At 37.2% G+C, this 22,154-nt stretch overlaps 1 protein-coding gene across 4 annotated transcripts in view; it reads left to right on the forward strand.

Moving 5' to 3' along the window:
- AP2B1 (adaptor related protein complex 2 subunit beta 1) overlaps positions 1-22,154 on the forward strand; it is a 119,156-nt gene that overhangs the window by 35,958 nt on the left and 61,044 nt on the right. For all 4 annotated transcript variants that reach the window (XM_007190197.3, XM_057535475.1, XM_007190198.2 and 1 more), the window contains 7 exons: positions 519-740; positions 1,262-1,382; positions 1,515-1,610; positions 8,832-8,947; positions 10,836-11,001; positions 12,547-12,645; positions 20,438-20,697. In XM_007190197.3, the coding sequence (XP_007190259.1) occupies positions 519-740; positions 1,262-1,382; positions 1,515-1,610; positions 8,832-8,947; positions 10,836-11,001; positions 12,547-12,645; positions 20,438-20,697 (1,080 nt within the window). The remainder of the gene's footprint in view (positions 1-518; positions 741-1,261; positions 1,383-1,514; positions 1,611-8,831; positions 8,948-10,835; positions 11,002-12,546; positions 12,646-20,437; positions 20,698-22,154) is intronic.

Raw genomic sequence — 22,154 nt, forward strand, 5'->3', positions numbered from 1 at the left:
TATTATCCTGAATGCAAGAGGTTGGGTGGTTTTCCCTGTCAGACCATCTCCTTCTGCATCTTACAGTGAAACTTCAGCCACAGTTGGTTGATATCTCTCACTGTGAAATAACTCTCAGAATGCTTAATTTGACTTCCTATAGGCTGAGGAGAAATGGGCTGTGAGGCAGGGAGCCCTTACATAATATGGGGAGACAGAGAGGACTATAAAATAGGAAGGTAAATGGTGTGAGCTTCAGGTGTTTTGGGTATTGGCTAGTTTCCTTCCAGTTTGAACATCCCTTATTGCTGGTTTCCTAAAGTCTTCTGATATCCTTGCTCTGCCTGTAGTTTGCTGGGAATGAGGCGTCTGCAGTATTGGATCCCAAATTTACCTATGTATGGAGTTTTGACTTTTCTAACTGATTTTCTAATTTCTTTATACTTGGGCCATGGGAACCTCTGACAGCATTACCTTATAGATGGGATTGAGCAAAGAAATTATAATTTAAGGTACTAATTTTCATTTTCTGTCCTCAGTATCTGTGAACGGGTAACTCCTCGGCTATCTCATGCCAACTCAGCAGTGGTGCTTTCAGCAGTAAAAGTCCTAATGAAATTTCTAGAGTTGTTACCCAAGGACTCTGACTACTACAATATGCTGCTGAAGAAGTTGGCCCCTCCTCTTGTCACTTTGCTGTCTGGGGAGCCAGAGGTGCAGTACGTCGCCCTGAGGAACATCAACCTAATCGTCCAGAAAAGGTTGGGAAAAAATGAATTGGTGATTAAAGTGTTTGTAATTTTGAATTAAACTTAATAACATCAGTATTAAAGAGGACTGTGTTAAAACTCTGTTTAATGAAAGTGAAAATACTGTATGGTAGAGCAACTTGCCCAGGGTCAGGAGGCTGACAGTTGATTTTAGAGTGTTCCTACAATGAATGCCTGGTGTTGCTCTACAAATTAGTTTCTTTTCTGAAGGAACTCTTAGTTGTATGATAGCTAGTGTCTGCTTAATATGGCTCAGGCTGTAATTCAGATCAGGTTGTTGTTCTTCCAGTGGTTCTTCTTGGCAATATATACTTTGCCCCTTAAAAAGGATAAAAATAGTCTGCCAGATGGATCTGGTTAGAGGGGTGTAGAGGAAGTTTGTGAGTTTTTTTCCCTGGAGTGGAGTGTGTGAATGGAGAGCAGAGAAGCACAGGTTAGGTATTAATGCAGACTCAGAAGGATATATCAATATATGCCTCACCTTCCTTATCTTGTGTTTCTGTGTACCACAGGCCTGAAATCTTGAAGCAAGAGATCAAAGTTTTCTTTGTGAAGTACAATGATCCCATCTATGTGAAACTAGAGAAATTGGACATCATGATTCGTTTGGCATCCCAAGCCAACATTGCTCAGGTTAGACTTAAAGTAGATTCAAGTTAAGATCTAATAACTTAGATCTTAAGATCTGGCCTTCACAAAAACCTAGGCCATGAAATTGCTGTTGGAGAATCCTTAATGATTGTTCGCTTCATGGATTTTTAACAGGTTCTGGCAGAACTGAAGGAGTATGCCACAGAGGTGGATGTCGACTTTGTGCGCAAAGCTGTGCGGGCCATTGGACGGTGTGCCATCAAGGTGGAGGCAAGTGTCCCATGGTAGTTGTGATCACGTTATGGGACTCTGGGTATTCTCTTCACCTCTTTCCTTAAAATACATTTTTAAGTTTATCAAAATAAGAAAGCACATTGTTAAAATATTAAAGAATTTTTAATGAAAAGCAGCTGTCCCTGGTCCCTCTCTTTCCCGAGGGAATCATGTTTAACTCTGTTCCTAGTTTTAGTTATTTTGATTACTTCCATATCTCTAATATCCTTATGCTACTATTTATTGATTTACCAATTGTAGACATTGTCTATTAACTTTCCGCTATGAGATAAGCAACTTAGTTCATATACTCCATCACTCCTACTTCTACCCTTCTGATCCCCTGTATAGTTATATCATGAGGTTTTTGTTCCTATATTATCTTTGTAAATTGAGATAATATACCTTTATTTCTTGTTCTATCAACTAGAGTCTTGCAAAGCTTACTGTGCGTATTATGCCTGTAAATACGTAGAGCCTACACAATCAAATGATTGTGTTTTCTTTCTTATACAGGCTTTTGTTTTTTCTGGAGTTCATAATGGCCTTTTTTTTTTTTAAATTTCATTGTGCCTTCATTGCACTCCTGTCTTCTTCCAGCTTTTCAAGCATAATATCAAATTTATAAAACTTTTCTTTTGTTCTAGACCCTTCTCTCTTCCAGTCCTCTGTCCTTCCAGTCCTTACTCCAGTCTGGGTGGTTGCTTTCTTGTCTTCTGCACAGCCGTCTTTCCATACAGCCTCCCTTCATTGCTGTTTCTTGTTATGGGTACTTTTTCATAGCATTCCTTTTTTTGTGGTTGCAATAGTTTCTTAAATCTCTTGGGATGTGAATTACAGTTTTTGGTTTTGTTTCTGCAGTTTGAATTTAATTATCTGGAGTATTTTATGGTGATGGTTGCACATCTATATGTGATTTTTTAATTGAAGCGTATACCATACTTACAGTAAATTGATGCCTATTTATATTAAGAATGAGATGACAGGAAAGTTTTCAGGACTTCTGTGCACATAGGCAGGGCTGTCGACTAGCAGGTTTCTGCTTTAGGGCAGGGAGTTGATCTTTACTTGGCAGTTCTCTTGAAGAGCTTCTCTGTGGTCTTAGAGGGCAGATTGGTTCTAGCTTGGTTGCAGCCTTCCAGTAGGTATTAAGGGCTACAACTTACAATGCACTGCTTCATCAGTCACCAAACCTCTGTTGTTTTTCCTCATTCAGAAATTTGTTGCAATTAATGATGGCTTCTGTTCACAACAGTATTGTGGATTCAGAGCTCCATATTTGTTCTTACTACTTGACTATGTGCAATTCTGCTTTTTTTTTCTTTTGACATTTTATTTAATTATTTATTTATTTATTGGTTGTGTTGGGTCTTCATTGCTGCACGTGGGCTTTCTCTAGTTGCAGCGAGTGGGGGCTACTCTTCGTTGTGGTGCACGGGGGCTTCTCATTTCGGTGGCTTCTCTTGTTGCAGAGCACGGGCTCTAGGTGCGCGGGCCTCACTAGTTGCAGCATGTGGGCTCAGTAGTTGTGGCTTGTGGGCTCTAGAGCACAGGCTCAGTAGTTGTGGTACAGGCTTAGTTGCTTCGCCGTATGTGGGATCTTCCTGGACCAGGGCTCCAACCCGTGTCCCCTGCATTGGCAAGCGGATTCTTAACCACTGCACCACCAGGGAAGTCCCTGTAATTCTACTTTGAGTCAGATTGGACCATATGATTTCACAAGGATAGTTACTAAAATAATTTGTACAGTATGACCAGTGCTTCACAGGAACAGAAGGAAACAGATGCTGTGTCAGAGAAGTGTCTCTGAAAGCCAAATTCCTTATTGGCCTTCCTTGTTTTTATTTACTGAATGCTGCTTCATGTACTTACCACTGATAAATCATTTAGTAGACTAGTTGTTATAGCAAGAAGTTAATTAATCCTGGTTTCTACTTCTGGTTCTGCCAGCTCAGTTGCTTCAGATACTTAATATATACTTCTGTTGCTCCATTTGAGAAATGGGAAAATCTGTTTATTGGATCTTGATGTGTTACATCTTTTTTTTACTACCACACTTCTTAACTTACCACCACTACTTAACTTTTTTCTTTTTCTTTTCTCATTGTGGAATAGCCACCTACTTATGGTATTAATGCAGACAATTTCCAGAGCTATTTTGGTAGCAGAAGAGTCATTTTGTGCTTTTCACTGCCAGAATGTCATTGTCTTACTAACCTCTCTGACAGTGCTCTTGCAAAGAGTCTCATCCCAAAGTTAAAGAGGTTTTTCTATCCCTGGAATTACTAGAAAGTGTTCTCAAAGCATCTAGATTCCTAGCAGCTGTTAGTACCGTCTATTGTGACTAAATGGAAAAGATATCCATCATCTTCTGGAAGAGATGAACTTCTGGTGGCTCTCACTTCTTCCTTTGATTCAGGGTGCCCTGGTGGGAATATGAGAGTGTGTGGGGAATGAACTTCCTTTGGAAGCTTAAGATCAACCTTCAAGAATCCTGCCTTTTAGCTAGTGTTCTCTTATCTCCAGTTACCTGGATTTGCCTAAGAACTTTTCTTAGAACTGGTTAAATCATGAAAGTTATTAGTTGGAAAGAGTTGGCTAGTCCAGACACAGTTCAATTGGGGCAGGAGAGGCAGTGATTGCCTGTTTTTAACTAACCTATCCGTGGGACAAGGGCAAGAACCAGCGAGGGAATTGTAATAGCCTTTCTCTGTACCTTCCAGACTGAGCTGCTGCTTTTCTCTCAGGGCATCTGACCCTTTTTTTTTTTTTTTTATAAATTTATTTATTTATTTATTTATGGCTGTGTTGGGTCTTCGTTTCTGTGTGAGGGCCTTCCCCAGCTGCGGCAAGCGGGGGCCACTCTTCATTGTGGTGCGCGGGCCTCTCACTATCGCGGCCTCTCTTGTTGTGGAGCACAGGCTCCAGACACGCAGGCTCAGCAGTTGTGGCTCACGGGCCCAGTCGCTCCACGGCATGTGGGATCCTCCCAGACCAGGGCTCGAACCCGTGTGCCCTGCATTGGCAGGCAGATTCTCAACCACTGCGCCACCAGGGAAGCCCTGACCCTTTTTTAGTGTGTAGTTGGTTTCAAAGATATGACAGATGAGAAAAAAAGAATTTTAGTTTAGTGCTTAGCTAAGATAACAGGGCCTATTGTAAAATTTGGGTGTTAAGAGTTGGAGTTGTTTTTTGGCATGACTGTAAGTACAGGTGTTTCCTTGTTGTTTTAAGTATCCTGAGGTGAAAAAAATGTATAATTTTATCATATTAAGTTGGTTAGGTTAAAGATTAAGCATAAGCCATTGAGTCAATAAATAACACTGAAAAAGCAATTTCATAGTACTGGTTTTTCAGTAACTTTTGCCTATTCATTTTTTTTTTTTAAACAAGCTTTCTGATGACATTTTAATTAATTAATTAATTAATTTATTTATTTATTTATTTATTTTTGGCTGTGTTGGGTCTTCGTTTTCTTCTGTGCGAGGGCTTTCTCTAGCCGTGGCAAGCGGGGGCCACTCTTCATCGCAGTGCGCGGGCCTCTCACCATCGCGGCCTCTCTTGTTGCAGAGCACAGGCTCCAGTCACGCAGGCTAAGTAGTTGTGGCTCACGGGCCTAGTTGCTCCGCGGCATGTGGGATCCTCCCAGACCAGGGCTCGAACCTGTGTCCCCTGCATTGGCAGGCAGACTCTCAACCACTGCGCCACCAGGGAAGCCCTGCCTATTCATTTTTGTTTGGTTGGTTTTTTTAATAGATTTTACTGTCCACCCCACCTCTAGCTTTATTGAGGTATGATTGACAGATTTAAAGCTGCATATATTACAGTGTATACCTGTTTCTTTAAGGAGGAAATAAACCCCTGCCCTCCTTTTCTTACAAATAAAATGATTTTATTTGTTTGCGAGATTTATTTATATGTTTGGTTTTGTTTGAGAGAGATTAAGTCACTAAGTTAAGGTATTCCTCACTTCCCAGTCTTCTGTTCTTTGGTGTTTACCATTTCTCATTTTTGTAGCTCAAGATAAGGTACTGACTTATGTCTTATACAAACAAAAAGCATATGTATTTACTACATAAAATCATAAAATAAGACAAGTTAGAAGTAGAACACTCTGCTTTCTCCTACCCCTGTTCTACCCTCCCAGAGATTATGTGGACATGATTTTAAATCTTTGTTTACATAGTCCTCCATAAACAGGTGTGTTTTTTACAAAAACGAGATCATTCTACAAATGCTATTTGCTTATGTTTTGTATTCTGCTTTTTTTGCTTATTGTACATGGACATGTTCCCATGTTACTGATCATATTTTACATCATTTTTAGTGGTTTGTAGGCATAACTGTATGTGATTGCTTCATAATTACTTAGCCTTTCTCTTCCTGTATGGACCTTAAAGTTGTTTCTGCTCTTTTTCCAAATAATGGTTATAAGGAGGATCCTTGTAGCTAAATCTTTGATCTCTAGTTGAGGTGACATTTTTTTCATTACGCTTAGCCATTTGGAATTGCTTTTTCATGGAGTGTGTATCTTTTTTCAATGTGTTATCTTTTCCACATTGATTTTTTAAAGTCTTTTATAATTAATTAAAGGTATTAATTCATTTAATACCCCTTCATTTCATTAATAGTTATTTTCCCAATTATTTTCCTTTTGATTTCATTTGACTTCTTGATTCATAGTAGTTCGCATTTCCTTATGTAGTGAGTTCTATCCATTTTCTCTCAATGGTATCTTTTTTTTTTAAATAATAAATTTATTTATTTATTTATTTTGGGCTGCATTGGGTCTTCGTTGCTGTGTGTGGGCTTTCTCTAGTTGCGGAGAGTGGGGGCTACTCTTTGTCACGGTGCGCGGGCTTCTCATTGTGGTGGCTTCTCTTGTTGCGGAGCATAGGCTCTAGGTGCTCGGGCTTCAGTAGTTGTGGCACGGGGGCTCAGTAGTTGTGGCTCATGGGCTTAGTTGCTCCGCGGCATGTGGGATCTTCCTGGACCAGGGCTCGAACCCGTGTCCCCTGCATTGGCAGGCGGATTCTTAACCACTGCGCCACCAGGGAAGTCCCTCTCCCAGTGATCTCTTTAGTGGCACACCTAGAAAATTGTGCTTCACTTCAAAGTTATATAAAATTCACTTTTATTTTCTACTTTAATGGCAATGGTTTGGTTAAACATAAGAGTGTGGGGATCAAACACCAGAACAATTCATCCTTTCCTTACTGTTATGAAATGTTGCCTTTATCATATACTAAATTTTATATGTCTGTGTGCCTTTTTCTGTTTCTGGACTTACTTTGTATATACAGTGATTGGATATTTACTTTTGTTCCTCTGCCATACTGCTTTAATGGTGTTTTTAAAATTTAATCAAAAGCAACATAGGTGAGATGACAATTTGCTTGAAAATTACTATCCTAGACTTAAATGTTTTCGAATATTGATGCATCATGGGAGATGGCCTTTTGTTTATCTTTATTATAATAATGAAACTAAGGGTTCAGTAAATGTTAGCTTTCTATCAAGCCCTATGCTGAGTACTTTATTTGTACTATCTAATTTGATAATTTAACCCTTACATGCTTTATAATTTATCATAACTTTTATATTTAAAATTTCCCAATTGTTTTGCTGTTGTAATAACAGCACAGGAAATACTAGTTGAAAATGAATAAAATAGAATTCAAAAATGGGAAAACTACAATAATAAAAGAACAGAATCATCATATATAGGACCTCATATAAATAACCTCAAGATGCAATTTTGTTTTCATTATATTGCTTGGTTTAAATTATAGTACCTTTAAAAGATTTTATTACAGAAATTTTTAGGTATACACTAAAGTAAAATTGATTAATGAGCTCTCATGTACCCATGTACCATCCATCTTGAACAAATATCAACACATTGCTGTTCCCATTTGATCTTCTCCTTCTCCCTCCCCCTTCAAGGGAGTGGGTTACTGTTATATTTTAATGCAGATCTCAGATATGATCTTATTAGAGTAGTCCAATGTGTATATCTAATAGATAAGATTCTCTAAAAAAAAAAATTGTCATTATATCGTTACCATACTCAACAAACAGTAACTCTTAATCTCATTGAATACCTAGTCCATGTTCAGTTTTCCCTAATTGTGTCTAAATGTCTTCTTACAGTTGCCTTGTTCAAATCAAAATCTAAACAAGAACTAGCTATACATTACATTTGGTTAATATGTCTCTTAAGTCTTTACTTATTTATTTGGGTGCCATTTATTGAAAGGACTAGATCATTAGGCTTGTAGAATTTTCCAGAGTCTAGATTTGGCTGATAGTATTTTAGTGATGTTGTTTATCTCATTCCTTCATCCCCTTTAGACAATTAAATCTAGAGGCTTGGTAATATTCATGTTCAGTGTTTTTGGCAAGAATACCTCTTAGATGCTGCTGTGTATTTCCTATTGCATCTTATCAGGAGGCATATAATGGAATGACCCATCATAATACATTGTAATATATGATAAATCAGTCCTTGGTTTTTAGGATCTCTCTTCTGGAACCCTTCTTTTAAAAACTATGACTTACTGTTTCAATACATTAGTTTTGTCACTTGTATTCTTCCGTATTCCCTTCATTAATAAAAGACTAATAGATTAAATTCTATTTTATAGATGAACCATAGGCTGTGGAAAATTGCAGTTTAATCTAAGGCCATAGACTTTCAGTTATATAGCCCAGAAGATGGCAGATTTTTCTTAGAGTTTTGTGAGTCACAGATAACTTTGAAAATATAATGAAAACTGTAAACCTTCTCCCAGGAACATATGCTTGTGTGCACAAATGAAATTTGGCAGTTTCATTCCAAGAGGTTTAAAGATGCCTTCTGTCTGTGCTCATTCATGAACTGCAGATAAAGACCTCCTACCTTGGCTTATTCTTTCATTCTTATTCTTTCCTCCTACCTTGACTTATGCTTTCTTCTCATTTCTGTCATCCTGGCTATCCAAGATGATTTTTTTCACTTGAACTGTTTCTTGTAATGAGTAAAATTTGGAGTATATCTAGAACTTCTGTATATCTCCATCAGATAACCCAGCCTCTAATATAGGGTGGTCAAATTAAGTGCCTCATCTTTTAGTCTAGTTCAGTTGATACACCTGAATGTTCCAAAAAAATATTTTTTATGTTGAGGTTGTGTTATTGGTTAGATCATCTGACTTCTCATTATGTTCCTCTTTGCAGCAGTCTGCAGAGCGCTGTGTAAGCACATTGCTTGATCTCATCCAAACCAAAGTAAATTATGTGGTCCAAGAGGCGATTGTGGTCATCAGGGATATCTTCCGCAAATACCCCAACAAGTATGTCCAAATACTTCTGCCCTTCTTCCTCAGATCATTTAGGAAATGTTTAAGTAAGGCACTTTGAGGTTGGCTAGGTAAGAATTAGTCTTTGTAAAGTAACTGGTCATAATTGAATACTTTATTAAAAATCAGAAGCATATAAGTTGGTTAGCACAAGGATTAAAATCTGATTTTTCACCCTGCTTTATCACCTTTAGAAGAATTGAAGCTCTGTCTGAATATGCATTGTCAATTGGCATATATTAAAGTTAGCCAGATTCTTTGGTGACGAAGTTACTATTAAATAAGGATACCCATATATTCCAGGTTGTCTGGGCATAATCCATTTTACACCTCTTACCAGGCATAATTAATAATTGTGTCCCTTTTCACTCTCAGAAACGTCTCAGTTTGAACAATAAATTATATGGTCACCTTATTGTAAAAGCCAGGGAGGTGACAGCTTCACTATTCACTTAGTATGTTACCTAGTACTTGTAGAAAATTATAGAACATAATTACTATATGTTTTTATAGAACATAATTACTATATGTTACTATATAGCAACAATAAATTGTCAGAGTTTCAGGCCTTTTCTGAAGTATTGTAGCTGCTTCCATTAAGATATACAAAATCTACACTTTCACTCCACAAAAATTTTCACATTGAAGCCTCTTAGTTATGAAACAAAAATACTTTTTCAGATTTGCTTTTGAAGGCAAACAATTAAGGAATCTGAAAGAGTGAAATAAGAGCAGATCTTATAAGCATCCTAAATCTCATTTTACCTTATAATCATAGAGATGAACTGTACTAAGGCTTCTGATTATCGTTAAAGATAATGTGAAATGAAGTGACTTGCAGTTAGTTAGCTTAGTGGTGGACTCAGAATTAGAAGAAATATTTTAATAAGGTAGTGGTTTATTAAGCATTATATATACTATATATATTTATTTGTTTATTTATATATTTATTTTTAATTCTAGAAATGGTATTTTTGGAAAAAGAATCATATAATTTTACCACTCTCCCAGGAAAGAGGAGGGTTGGGTTTCTAAACTTCTTGATTAAGTGTGGAGGTGTATATCTTAATATGCTTGGTAAAGAAATGTGTCCATTTCTGGTTTGTATTACTGAGGGATTATGATAGTTTAATTTTCAGAAAACATTATCGAGAACCTGGTTTAATCAGTGGAAATAGGGCAAACAATTAAGTGTATTATTCAGTTGTCCATATCTCATTTATTATCCAATTTCATTCTGATGTTTAAAACTACATTAGCCAAGGAGATGGATTTAACATGGTAAAGAATGAGAGCTATAGACCTGTAAAAATAAATACTTGAATTGCTTATTTCTTTAGAGAAACATTCTTTAGAGAAACATATTTCTTTAGAGATGGGCCTAAGCATGTTCCTTGGGAGGAAGGAACATAAAGATCTCTACAGAAAGCAGAGATAGGTGGATAAGAGACAGAATTACTGTTTCTGGATGCTATTGTTGTCTGACTCCATTTTCCTAATAGTAAAGTGGAATTTCTGTTCCTCTATGATGAAGGTAAGATGAAGTAATAGGAAAATTCTCTGATCTAGTTATGAGAAAGACTGTGAGAAATGTAAGGTAGTGGTATTATCTTACACCATAGGTTAGTTTTTCCTTGTGAAAAGAATATCTGATAAGCTTTTATAAAGATTTATGGTCTAGTTATTAAAACATAATTGAAGGAAAATTGAACGCATTTATAATTTTCTGGCTTTAAAGCCTGTACATTCTCTTGACTAAAAGTCTTTGTAGTTTGGTGGTGGTTTAGGGTACCTTGTCCATGGTTTTTTGCTTTTAGGCTTCATTGTTAAATACACTTCTCAGTTTTGCCTTCAGTAACCATAGTCCATTTTGTTTTATCAGATATGAAAGTATCATTGCCACTTTGTGTGAGAACTTAGACTCACTGGATGAGCCAGATGCTCGAGCAGCTATGATTTGGATTGTGGGAGAATATGCTGAAAGAATTGACAATGCAGATGAGTTACTAGAGAGCTTCCTGGAAGGTTTTCATGATGAAAGCACCCAGGTAAGTTCCCATCTATATCTATGTATTGGATGTTTTGGGGACGATTTCAGGAAAGGTAAAGGTTAGGCAGTTTCGTGTGTGCGAATTTATATACACATATAGTATGTTCATTTTTCTCCCAAAAGGGGTGACCTTTTTCAGTTGTGCTAACTTCTGTTGGAACAAGCCTGCCTAATTTAGACAATGGTTCTCAAACTTTAATGAGCCTTAGAAGCACCTAAGCACTGGTGTTTAACCTGTGTTAAAGGACAGGTTGCTGGGCCCCACCCCTAGAGTTTCTGAGTCAGTAGGTCTGAGATGGGCCTAAGCATGTTCATTTCTTACAAGGTTGAGGGTGGTGTTGCTATTGCTGCTGCTGGTCCAGAACCGCACTTTGACAACTACTGACTTAGAGCAGTAGTTATTACTTTTTAATTTTCTGTCACCTAAAGATGATTACCCATTACTGTTAGTAATGGTTGTGGCTCAGTTGCAGCTGGGGTTTTTGTCTGGGGTGAAGGCTGGCATGTGCAGTTTGAAAAGATTCTTTGTGGGTGGTTAGACTCCTTCCCATCTTCTGTCTGTCTTCTACCAAAACTGAGAGACCTTCGAGTCAAAGGCCCAGAGAAGCAGATAAATTATTAAACCTTTTTCCCCGGCATTTGTACTCACTGCAAATTGTTCATGTGTGTAATCTATCATAGTAATTTTAATAGGCCCTACAAGGAACATATACCAGCCAGTAGTTTCATGGTTCGGCAGGCGACTCTTTTTTTTTTTTTTTTTAATTATTATTTTTAAAATTTTATTCTTTTTTTTTTTAATAGATTTGTTTTATTTATTTATTTATCTATTTTTGGCTGCATTGGGTCTTCCGTTGCTGTGCGCGGGCTTTCTCTAGTTGCCGCGAGCGGGGGCCACTCTTCATTGCGGTGCGAGGGCTTCTCATTGTGGTGGCTTCTCTTGTTGTGGAGCACAGGCTCTAGGCGCGCAGGCTTCAGTAGTTGTGGCACATGGGCTTAGTTGCTCCACGGCGTGTGGGATCTTCCTGGACCAGGGCTCAAACCCGTGTCCCCTGCATTGGCAGGCGGATTCTTAACCACTGCGCCACCAGGGAAGCCCTAGCATGCCACTCTTAATTGGTTGTGATCTGGCATAATTCTACTGTCTTGGCTCTTGCCTCAGTATGATAAATGATTCCCTAATTCCCTAGAAGTTGTAGCTTTTGGTGGAAGTAAATAATAAAGAATTTGGTCAGGAACCAGTTTTATTGCCATCAGTATGTTAGCATGTACTTTAAGAAATACAGGTGATTATCTGGGCCAGAAACAAACCAGCAGTTTTTGATGCCAAAAAGTTCAATTTGGAGATAGGAGGCTAGTGAGTTTTCAGTTGATGAAAACCTTTTACTGCTATTGTTGATATTGGCTGAGTTTTAACCTTTGTTTCTTAATCAAAATCAGAAAGACCTCATAGTAAGTCATATTTGGGAAAATACCACTTTGGAATTCATGGTGTGGAATAATGCAAATGCCTTTCACTACCTATTAAATTACATTTGCTTAGGTACAGCTCACTCTGCTTACTGCCATAGTGAAGCTGTTTCTCAAGAAACCATCAGAAACGCAGGAGCTGGTACAGCAGGTCTTGAGTTTGGCAACACAGGTAAGAAATCTGAATAAAGCATGGAGTTGATTTGTCTTGTTTTAAATTCTAGGAAATTGTGAAACTTCTCCCAAGAAGGTTCATTTGCAGAGATTTTAAACGGAAGGAGTGCAGTCTTTAGATTCTGTTAAAAAAATAAAAACAGTGCCTCTTTTACATATTCTACTGAATTAGAACTGGTTGTATGGCTTATAAATGAATTGACTGACTCCAGTTTTAATGATAATTCATGAAAATTGAACTTAGACTCTTTAGTGTTAATGAAGGACATGACTTTGTGAAAATGACATTGAGTCTCACAGTATCTCCTTCTGGGGACTTAATTTCAGCTTTCAAATGAAAGTACCCTGTAGAGATGGTAAATGCTTTGATAAATATCTCGTGTTCTGTTCTACCTTCTAGACAAGTTGCCTTTCTCTTTAAGTAATTTTAAAGTGCTAATGCTGCTTCCTTAATTATTTAGTATTTTTGGTCCTTTTAGGGAGGGTTCTGATTTCAGGAATGTGGCAACCAGCTGGATACACAGAAATCAAAGTAATTACTTTTTCTGATGTAACTAGTATAATGATCAGTCCATCATGATCCAGTAATGTTCTTAATTGAATTTGAGAACAGGCTGGCTTTAGCAGGCTGTCAAGAGTTACGATGTGTGTTTACACATGGAATGTGATTCAGATATTCAATTTACCATTTTCCTCTTTCATCTCTTTATAGTTGTATATTAACAAAATTTGAACTCTTTTATAGTTCTTTAACCTAGTTCTGAGCTGTCATCTTTACTTTTTTTTTTTTTTGCTCTGGAGAGCTTTATTTCATATCAATAATGAGCACAATTGGAGGACTAAATATGGTAAATCCTGTAATTAATTAGTACGGTTGGGGTGTGCACTTAGTACACTTCTTGAAACCCAGTTCCAAACTGAGACCACAAATGTGAACCTTGAATAGTTGGCAATACATCATCTGTTAAGTGGTCAAAGTACATCATTTGGTACATGATAAATGCAAAGTTCTTCTTTCCTCTGACAGTATTTAATTTTAGAAATGCCAGGAATCCATTTTAAGGAAAAGAAGTTTGACAGGCAGATAATGCATTTGAATACTTAATGGAATACTATAAAGCAGACAACATAATTAAATTGTTTATAGAATATGCTATACAACTCTGAAAAAAAATACAGCCAAGAAAACTGCTAGAGTCAAAGGCTACTTTCTGACACTTGATTCAAGTACAGATGTTTTACAATCAATGAACTCAAATGTGAAGAAGACCTGAAACTAAAAATTAAGATAATTGTCTTGTCTGATTACTGATACACGTAAACATTACTGAGAATTATCGCTTGATTATCTTTTAAGAAGCAGTTGACCAACAGTAGTTGAGTTAAAGGATGTCAGAAAATTCACTTCACAGAAAATTGAGGTGTCCCACTCCACCCCTTGTACCTCAGTTTTCTCCATTTCTCCAACAAATAATGAATGAACTTTTTTAATGTGCTATTTCCCCAAGTCTCTAAACCTTCACTTGACCCCATTATGGTTAGTGTGAAGAAGCATCCATATGAGTATGTGGAGTCAAGGGCAGGCCATGGTCACCATCTGTCCATGAAAAGTGGACTGGGAGGTTGTCATCACTGATGAGGCGTGTCTTGGCACTAAGAGCAAAAATTGATCATCTTCTGAATTAAAGTAGTTTAGGTTAGACGTTAATTTTCACGTTAATGTTTAATAGGTCATCTACAGGGGGCCATTTTGAATAGAAATTGCCCCTTCTTAATTATGTAGTGCTTATTACAGACTCTGTAGGGTGATTGCCATTAAATTAGCCATGTATTTGACTTCATCTTAGGGCCTTGAAGTTCATTTCTGTCTTTTGCTACAGGCCCTGGAGCCTCTCTGCTTTGTATGAAAGAAAGAGCTCTGTATAAATTAACCAGATTCAAAGAAGTCTTGTGTTTATTCTAGATGGTAATATAGTAAACTTGATTTTAACGAGGCCTATGTACTAACACTTCAGAAAACTCCCTAAACACAGATAAATACATATTTATACAGTCTCTTAGCTTTCTCAGAAATCTCATTTTCTTCAAGAATCATGGGATTTCTGTTTATTAAAGTATCCCAAATTTTTTACTCTCCCCTGACGGCCACGTTTCAAAGCATCAGCAATATTTGGCCCTCCATGAAAGTTACCACAAGAAGTAGAAAATAAGAAGGAAAGAGAAAAAGTAGAGATGGGAGTGCTGGGTGGTGACCTAGAATCACTCAGCAGGTAAGAGACTGTCTTGGCTTACACTGTGTGACAGATTCATGCCTCAGCCAAACTGAAGATTCTGTGTTTATGTATGTGTGGAATAGTCAAAATCATCTTAACTGCTGAGAGGCCACTTGACATTCATCCACATTGGAAAATAGATACACCATTCCTATTATTAATTTTACATCTTTTAAAATTTATTTGTTAGAGCTCTTTGAAGTGTTTTTTCTAAAACTTCCCTTTGCCTGAAGCAAAGCAATTTCCATAACCATCAAGGCAATGGTTATTTTTTTTATTTTTTTATTTTTTTTCAATGAGGATCTTGAATCAGATGCGTATGTTTGATTGATTGATTGATTGATTTTGGCTGTGTTGGGTCTTCGTTTCTGTGCGAGGGCTTTCTCCAGTTGTGGCAAGCGGGGGCCACTCTTCATCGTGATGCGCGGGCCTCTCACCGTCGCGGCCTCTCTTGTTGCGGAGCACAGGCTCCAGACGCGCAGGCTCAGCAGTTGTGGCTCACGGGCCCAGCCGCTCCGCGGCATGTGGGATCTTCCCAGGCCAGGGCTCGAACCCGTGTCCCCTGCATTGGCAGGCAGATTCTTAACCACTGTGCCACCAGGGAAGCCCCCAAGGCAATGGTTATTTAATATTATCTATATTGAGCATTCTAGATTTCCTAGTCTAGACCCTTGATTACCCATTTGTATCTCTGTTAAGATGGAGTCAGAACAATTTTCTAAAAAGAATCTTGGCTTTGCTCCTTCTCTACTCACTTTTTAAATTTAATTATTTATTTATTTACTTTTGGCTGCATCGGGTCTTAGTTGCTGCACGCGGGCTTTGTCTAGTTGCAGCTAGCAGGGGCTACTCTTCGTTGCGGTGCACAGGCTTCTCATTGCGGTGGCTTCTCTTGTTGCGGAGCACGGGCTCTAGGCGCACGGGCTTCAGTAGTTGTGGCACATGGGCTTAGTGGCTCTGCGACATGTGGGATCTTCCCAGACCAGGGCTCAAACCTGTGTCCCCTGCATTGGCAGGCGGATTCTTAACCACTGTGCCACCAGGGAAGTCCTGTCTACTCACTTCTGAATAGATAAGGCTAGCCTCATAATCAAGTGAGTGTCTTTGGTAGATTCCATTGTATTCACAGGTTCTGAACCCTGCCTTCATCTCCATTGTCTCTTAAGGCCTCTGTATCTGTATTTAACAGGCAGCATAGGAGAGCTGTGTTTTAGGTTCTTGTCAGAGTTCAAACTCACTCTTATTACAGTATTTGCCTGAGATAAAGTGTTTAGGGAGGATTCCCTATGTTCTTATAGATGTTGAAATTTACCACTGAATCAAGCCAGATTAGTAGAGAGCTGGGTATCTAGACTGCATTGTATTTGACCCTTATTAGAATTGTTTTTACTGAATTACACTAATATCGTCCTGTAGTAAGGGTTGTCATGAGAAACTATCCTCTTTAGATCTGTTATGAAAGTATTTATTCCATTATATATTTTTTTCTTTATGAAACCCCATAAACAAATTCCTAACCAGTTTTGGATTCTCTTATGCATTAGTGTGTAATTAACTGCCCCTCTGAATGGCTTATCTGACTAGACTTGTTTTTCATATCAGATGTTTGAAACCTTAGAATCAAATTTAAGGATCTCCTGTAGAAAATGGGTCATTGTGGCTTGCATTTTTCTGCCTTTGCTTGTAATTTATGTTCTCTAGCCTTAGATGTATTTTTATAAGCTTTGCTAAATCCTTTTCTAGAACAGGGCAGGGTATAAATAAACCATCAGACGTTCCTAATTCTAGATTTTCTGTACAAGGACTAGTAGAGAATCTTAGTAACAACAATCATCTGTATAGTGCTTACTATGTGCCAGGCTTTCAGTAAGGGTTAATACTGTTACTCTTCCCATTTTATAGGTGAGGAAACAGAGACATAGAGAGGCCAGCCCAGTTAGTATGGGATGGAACTAGGACTCAAACCCAAGTAGCCTGGCTCCAGAGTCTTTGCCCTTTTCTACTCTGTTAATGCTGCTTCTCAAGTCTGAAAGTTAAGAATGACTTTTGAGAATACGCATTCCCTGTCTTCCCTGCCTGAAGCATTGTTGTGCATAAGCCAGTATAAATAAGTGAACTTAGAGGTTTTAAGATTATTGTGGATGATTATTTCATATTTGGCTATAAATAATTAATAAACAGTTTCTCTAGACTGGCCTTTTCTGTCCAGTTAATGAAATCTGAAGCATTAGCATAATAGAAGAAGCACATTTATATAAGTCTTTTCCACTGGAATTTTCCTCTGGAATTTTTTTCTGAAGTTCGTGAAATAAGAACCTAATTTAATATTTATGTTACCAGCCATAAATATTTAAGTTGAGGGCAGCATGATCTGCTGAGTTATGTTAATTTGAATTGGGTGGTGGGGTTCTGTTTCTGCTACATCCACTGGTTCAGGACGTGACTGGGCAAATTTCTCTGTCATACTACTGTTCTGTCTTTATAGTAGACTTAATCCTATTGTGTATTTATTCTGAGAATTCAGTGAAGGATATGTGAAATCTTTGTGCTTCTAATTTTAAATAAAATGGTGGTATAATTAGAAATATTATTAGGGGAAAAGAAAACCAACCCTTGAATCCATGGCTTTATTTCAAAGATTTGTCTTTTTCGCTTTGATAGTTTTAGAGGAATTAGTAAAGAATACACATAAAAGTGTCCAAACTTTAGTAATTACTCTTTTTAGTACATGGAAAAGAAGTCTTCACCTTAGTCTTTCCATCTGTGAACTAGAGACCGTCATCATCAAAATCACCTGTGCTGCTTCTTAAAAATAAAAGTTCCTGGGCCCCACTTCTGACATAATGAATCAGAAACTGGAATCTTCACTTTCAGTGGCTTTCCTGGTGTGTTAAAATGTTGATGCACATTACAGTTTGAGAATTACTGTTTCAGAGCTTGCCTGGTAAGAATTGTTTTGGAAGCTCTCAAATTTTTGGAAATACACTATTTTCTCGAGATCCTTACGGGGGCCTATCAGACTAGCAGTACAGTAGATCCGAAACCAAATTTTCTGAGTCACCAAACACATAATGGCACCTTAAAATCATAAAAAGTTTCTATTTTCTTGTCATTAGCCTTGTCTGGGCCTGATTTATCGTGGTCTTCATGTGAATAGTGAGGCAGTGAAAGCCAGCTGATAGTAGTCCTAACAGGTCACCCCTCAGGATAACTGAGTTTGGACAGTGGAGATCCTTGTCCACTCTTCACTTCCAGTCCTGGAAAATTTGCACTCATTTTCTCATTTCTCATAGGACTAAATTTTTAAGTCAGTGTCTGTTAAGATTTACAGTACGTATACCCTTTGATCCAGTGATTCTATCTCCAGAAGTTTGTCCTGTTGCAGTGTTTTGAATTTGTGGGGGGACTCAAGCTTTTTTCACAGAAGTATATATTTTGTGAATCCCCACAGGAATTTTTTTTTGGCCATTTGGTTAAATATGAACCGGCTATATGAGAGAAATAATTTGAAGTAAAAAAAAAATAATTTTGATAAGTATATTATTAAGCTGTATTATATAGTTTATTTTAATATGTTTAACAACTTTACTACTATATAAAGGCAAATTAAGTTTTCCCAGTTAAGTGATGTGTAGTGTTCATTTTCATTGTGTAATAAAAAGCATGGTCTACAAATTTTAAATGACATGCTTTGGGGACTGAATATACAGATTAAAATTTAACTTTAATTTAAATATCAATAAAAACTGGGCAGAGGATTGCTTTCCTGATATGATACTTGGAGAAACTTGTATTCTGCTCTTTTAAAAAATCAACTTGTTTATGTTTCATAATATTCAAGCTTTGTTTCCGAATGAAAATCTAAGTGAGGAGGTTTCAGGCTGCTATTTATAAACACTTCCTCAGGAGCAAATTAGCCCCCCTCCCAAGAAGCAACAAAACAAACTCATTTAAATTGGACAGTATCACTGTTTCCTTTTTTTAACCCTGGCATTTCAAATACTACAAACATTTTGATATAAATAATACATGTATATGTGCATTTCTATTAGAATAATGCAACCTATGAATGTGATAAAGATTATCTTGAGGTAAAATTTACCATTTTTATACTGTATTAGCTTGTATCTCAGTGTTCTTTATGCTTTTTTGTTTTTAACCAGCACTCCATTTTGAGTGCAAATTAAATAATACATGATTAAGAAAATCTATGTAAAACCATCAGGGTCACTTCCGGTATTGAGCTGAATGATACATGCCTTAAATGGCTAAATTATAAACCAGTTCATCTGCTTATGTAGAAACTCATGGGAAAAACCCTGGCCTAGTTTAAAGAAAATATTTTTGTATGTGTTTTAAATACAGAAATTGAAATGGGACTGATTGTTGCCTTTAATAACATGATACCACTGGAACAATTCATGCATAAATGAATGCCACTATATAGACATTCTGAGAGGTGGATACCAGGATATTTATTGCCACTTTGTAATGATTGCAAAAATAAATGGTAGGAAGGAGGGAGAAAGAGGCAGCAGTCTAAATGTTCATCAGTAGGACACTAGTAAATAATGATGCAGTGCTGCATATACAGTGGAAAATGGCAGCTGTATGTGCCAATATGGAAAGCAGCTTGAGGAGCAGTATATATACTATGAAACTGGTTTTGTATAAAATAAATATATGTATGTGTGGGAGCTCTCTGGTAAGATATATAGTGCACTGTTAATATGGCTATTTTGGGGATGGGGATTTAAGGTGGGGTAGGCTTGGATGATAGGGGGAGACTTATTGTTATATTATACATTTCTAAATTGTGATGTGTCATTGATAATAAATTTTTCTTAGCCATGACCATGTATAAAATTATTTTTAAACAGCCACAAAAAAAAAAAACGAGACCACTAAATTCAAGTGTCACCCCTTTTAGAAGCACTTAGTTATGTGCTCTCTTTAACAGTTTTTTTTATTATTTAGGTAATAGTACCTCTCATACTATATTGTAATAATTAGCTTATTGAAGTCAGGCACTGAGCTGAGCTCATTGAAGTCAGACACTGTGTTGTTGTCTCTTTATTTCCAGGGCCTAGCCAGTGTCTCCATAGGAGATACTTAATAAATATTTGAATGAAGAAAGAAGGTATGGGTGAAATATATGTAAGATGTGTTTCATTAATAATCCTGCTAATATTAAAGCAGTTAAAAACATTATTTTTATGTCCTGAGGCCATCATAAGCAGTTGATTTTTACTGGCTTAAACTTTATTTTCCTTTTCCCAACTTCATTTTGAATTTGAGTCTTAGAACTAACCCACTTCAATTTATATTTAAATTCTTTGAAACATTAGAGATTACAGAATTATGACTATATTAACAATATATGGAGTCTAAATATCTTCTTAACGGCCAACTCTGCGTAAATCACTTCAGCATTGCCTTGATAATAAATCCAGCAGTTTGGCTTTCTGTATGGAGAAAGGTTACATTTAAACCTTCTTGCCATTGCCTTTTCATTAGGATTCTGATAATCCTGACCTTCGAGACCGGGGCTATATTTATTGGCGCCTTCTCTCAACTGATCCTGTCACAGCCAAAGAAGTAGTCTTGTCTGAGAAGCCACTGATCTCTGAGGAGACAGATCTTATTGAGCCAACTCTGTTGGATGAGCTCATCTGCCACATTGGTTCTTTGGCCTCAGTATACCATAAGCCGCCCAATGCTTTTGTGGAAGGAAGTCATGGAATCCATCGCAAACACTTGCCAATACATCATGGGAGGTAAGCAGGTAAACTAGGTTTGAGTGAGAAGTGATTCTCTGTTTAGACGAAGTTGGTCTTCCTCAAGCTTTTATAGCCAAGAAAAATTTGCTATGCATTTGGCAAACCTACTCTACTGCCCTGGAGGCTTCATCTGAATACTAGTGACCACACACAAACAATGGGTTAAAAGGCCCCTCTGTGTTCTAATCTCAGGGTAGGTAAGGTTATGCCTTTAGAAAATTGTGGTGAAGATTTTCTAAATGGATAAAGTTTGAAAGTTGCTTAAGTCTCCAGAAAGATGAGGCTGGAAAATTTCCCAGAGTTGAAAACTTGGTAAAAAGCCTGTACAGGCATACCACAGAGATAGTGCACTTCAGTTCCAGACCACTGCGATGAAGTGTCATGAACTTTTTTGTTGTTATTTTTTCAGTGCATATAAAAGTTATGTCTATACTATACTGTAGTCTATTAAATGTGCAATAGTATTATGTCTAAAAAAAAAAGTCTACATACCTTAATTTAAAAATACTGTATTGCTAAAAAATACTTATCATCATCTGACAATGCAGGGTTGGCACAAACTTTGAATTTGTGAAGACTGCAATATCTGCAAAGTGCAATAAAATGAGGTCCGCCCATGTATACATTTAGCTATTTTTATCCTTTACTGTAACTTTGGTTCAAGCTTATGGATGAAGTTAGCAGATACTGCTTCTCTTATGCTGTAAAGCTAGCTGTTAATGAAATAATGTTTGCAGGATTGTTTTATAAGAGCAGCCTAGATTCTGTGTAGACATAGTTGTTCAGTTGCCTGTACCTTTTTTACCAGAATAAATTGCTCCACATCAGTAAGGAAATGCTATTATGAACAGACTGTCAGGTAACATGGAACTCTTGCTTTATAGATAACCTTAAAATTTTAATTTGGGAGGAGCAGTACTCTAATAAACTCTTATAATGGGTATCTTGGAATCTTTTCAGAATCTCCTTCCTTCATTAATTATAATAAACCTCAAATCTAAGTAGAATTTATCTCTGAGTGTTCAGAGTATCTGCACTTCCACCGTTTATGAGTGTCTCATATTGTCTAATATATATTGCTGTTTAAGTGGTTCATGAATAGCCAGAGTGTAGGATTTATTGCTTTACAAATTAGTGTAGTCAACGTTTATAATACTGTAGCTCTGTTTTAACAGACTATGGGCACAGATAAACAAAAAGAAAAGGGCGCAGTACCCAAGAAAATGATTATTAATCTTTCATTAGCCCTTGAGTTGAATCTTTGGTTTTAGGGCAGTGCTGTGATTTTCACCCAAAGGAAACTTGTGGTTTCATGAGAATCAGGCCTCGTTACAGCGTGTTTGACCTCGTAGGCAAGCATATTTAACATTTGCTAGATATGACCATTTAACTTCTAAGTACATCTCCCAGTCTGTGCTTCAAGTTTTGATAAATAGATACGGACTTTCTGTTGT

This window comes from Balaenoptera acutorostrata, chromosome 20, assembly GCF_949987535.1.
Source record: "Balaenoptera acutorostrata chromosome 20, mBalAcu1.1, whole genome shotgun sequence".
NCBI lineage: Eukaryota > Metazoa > Chordata > Mammalia > Artiodactyla > Balaenopteridae > Balaenoptera > Balaenoptera acutorostrata.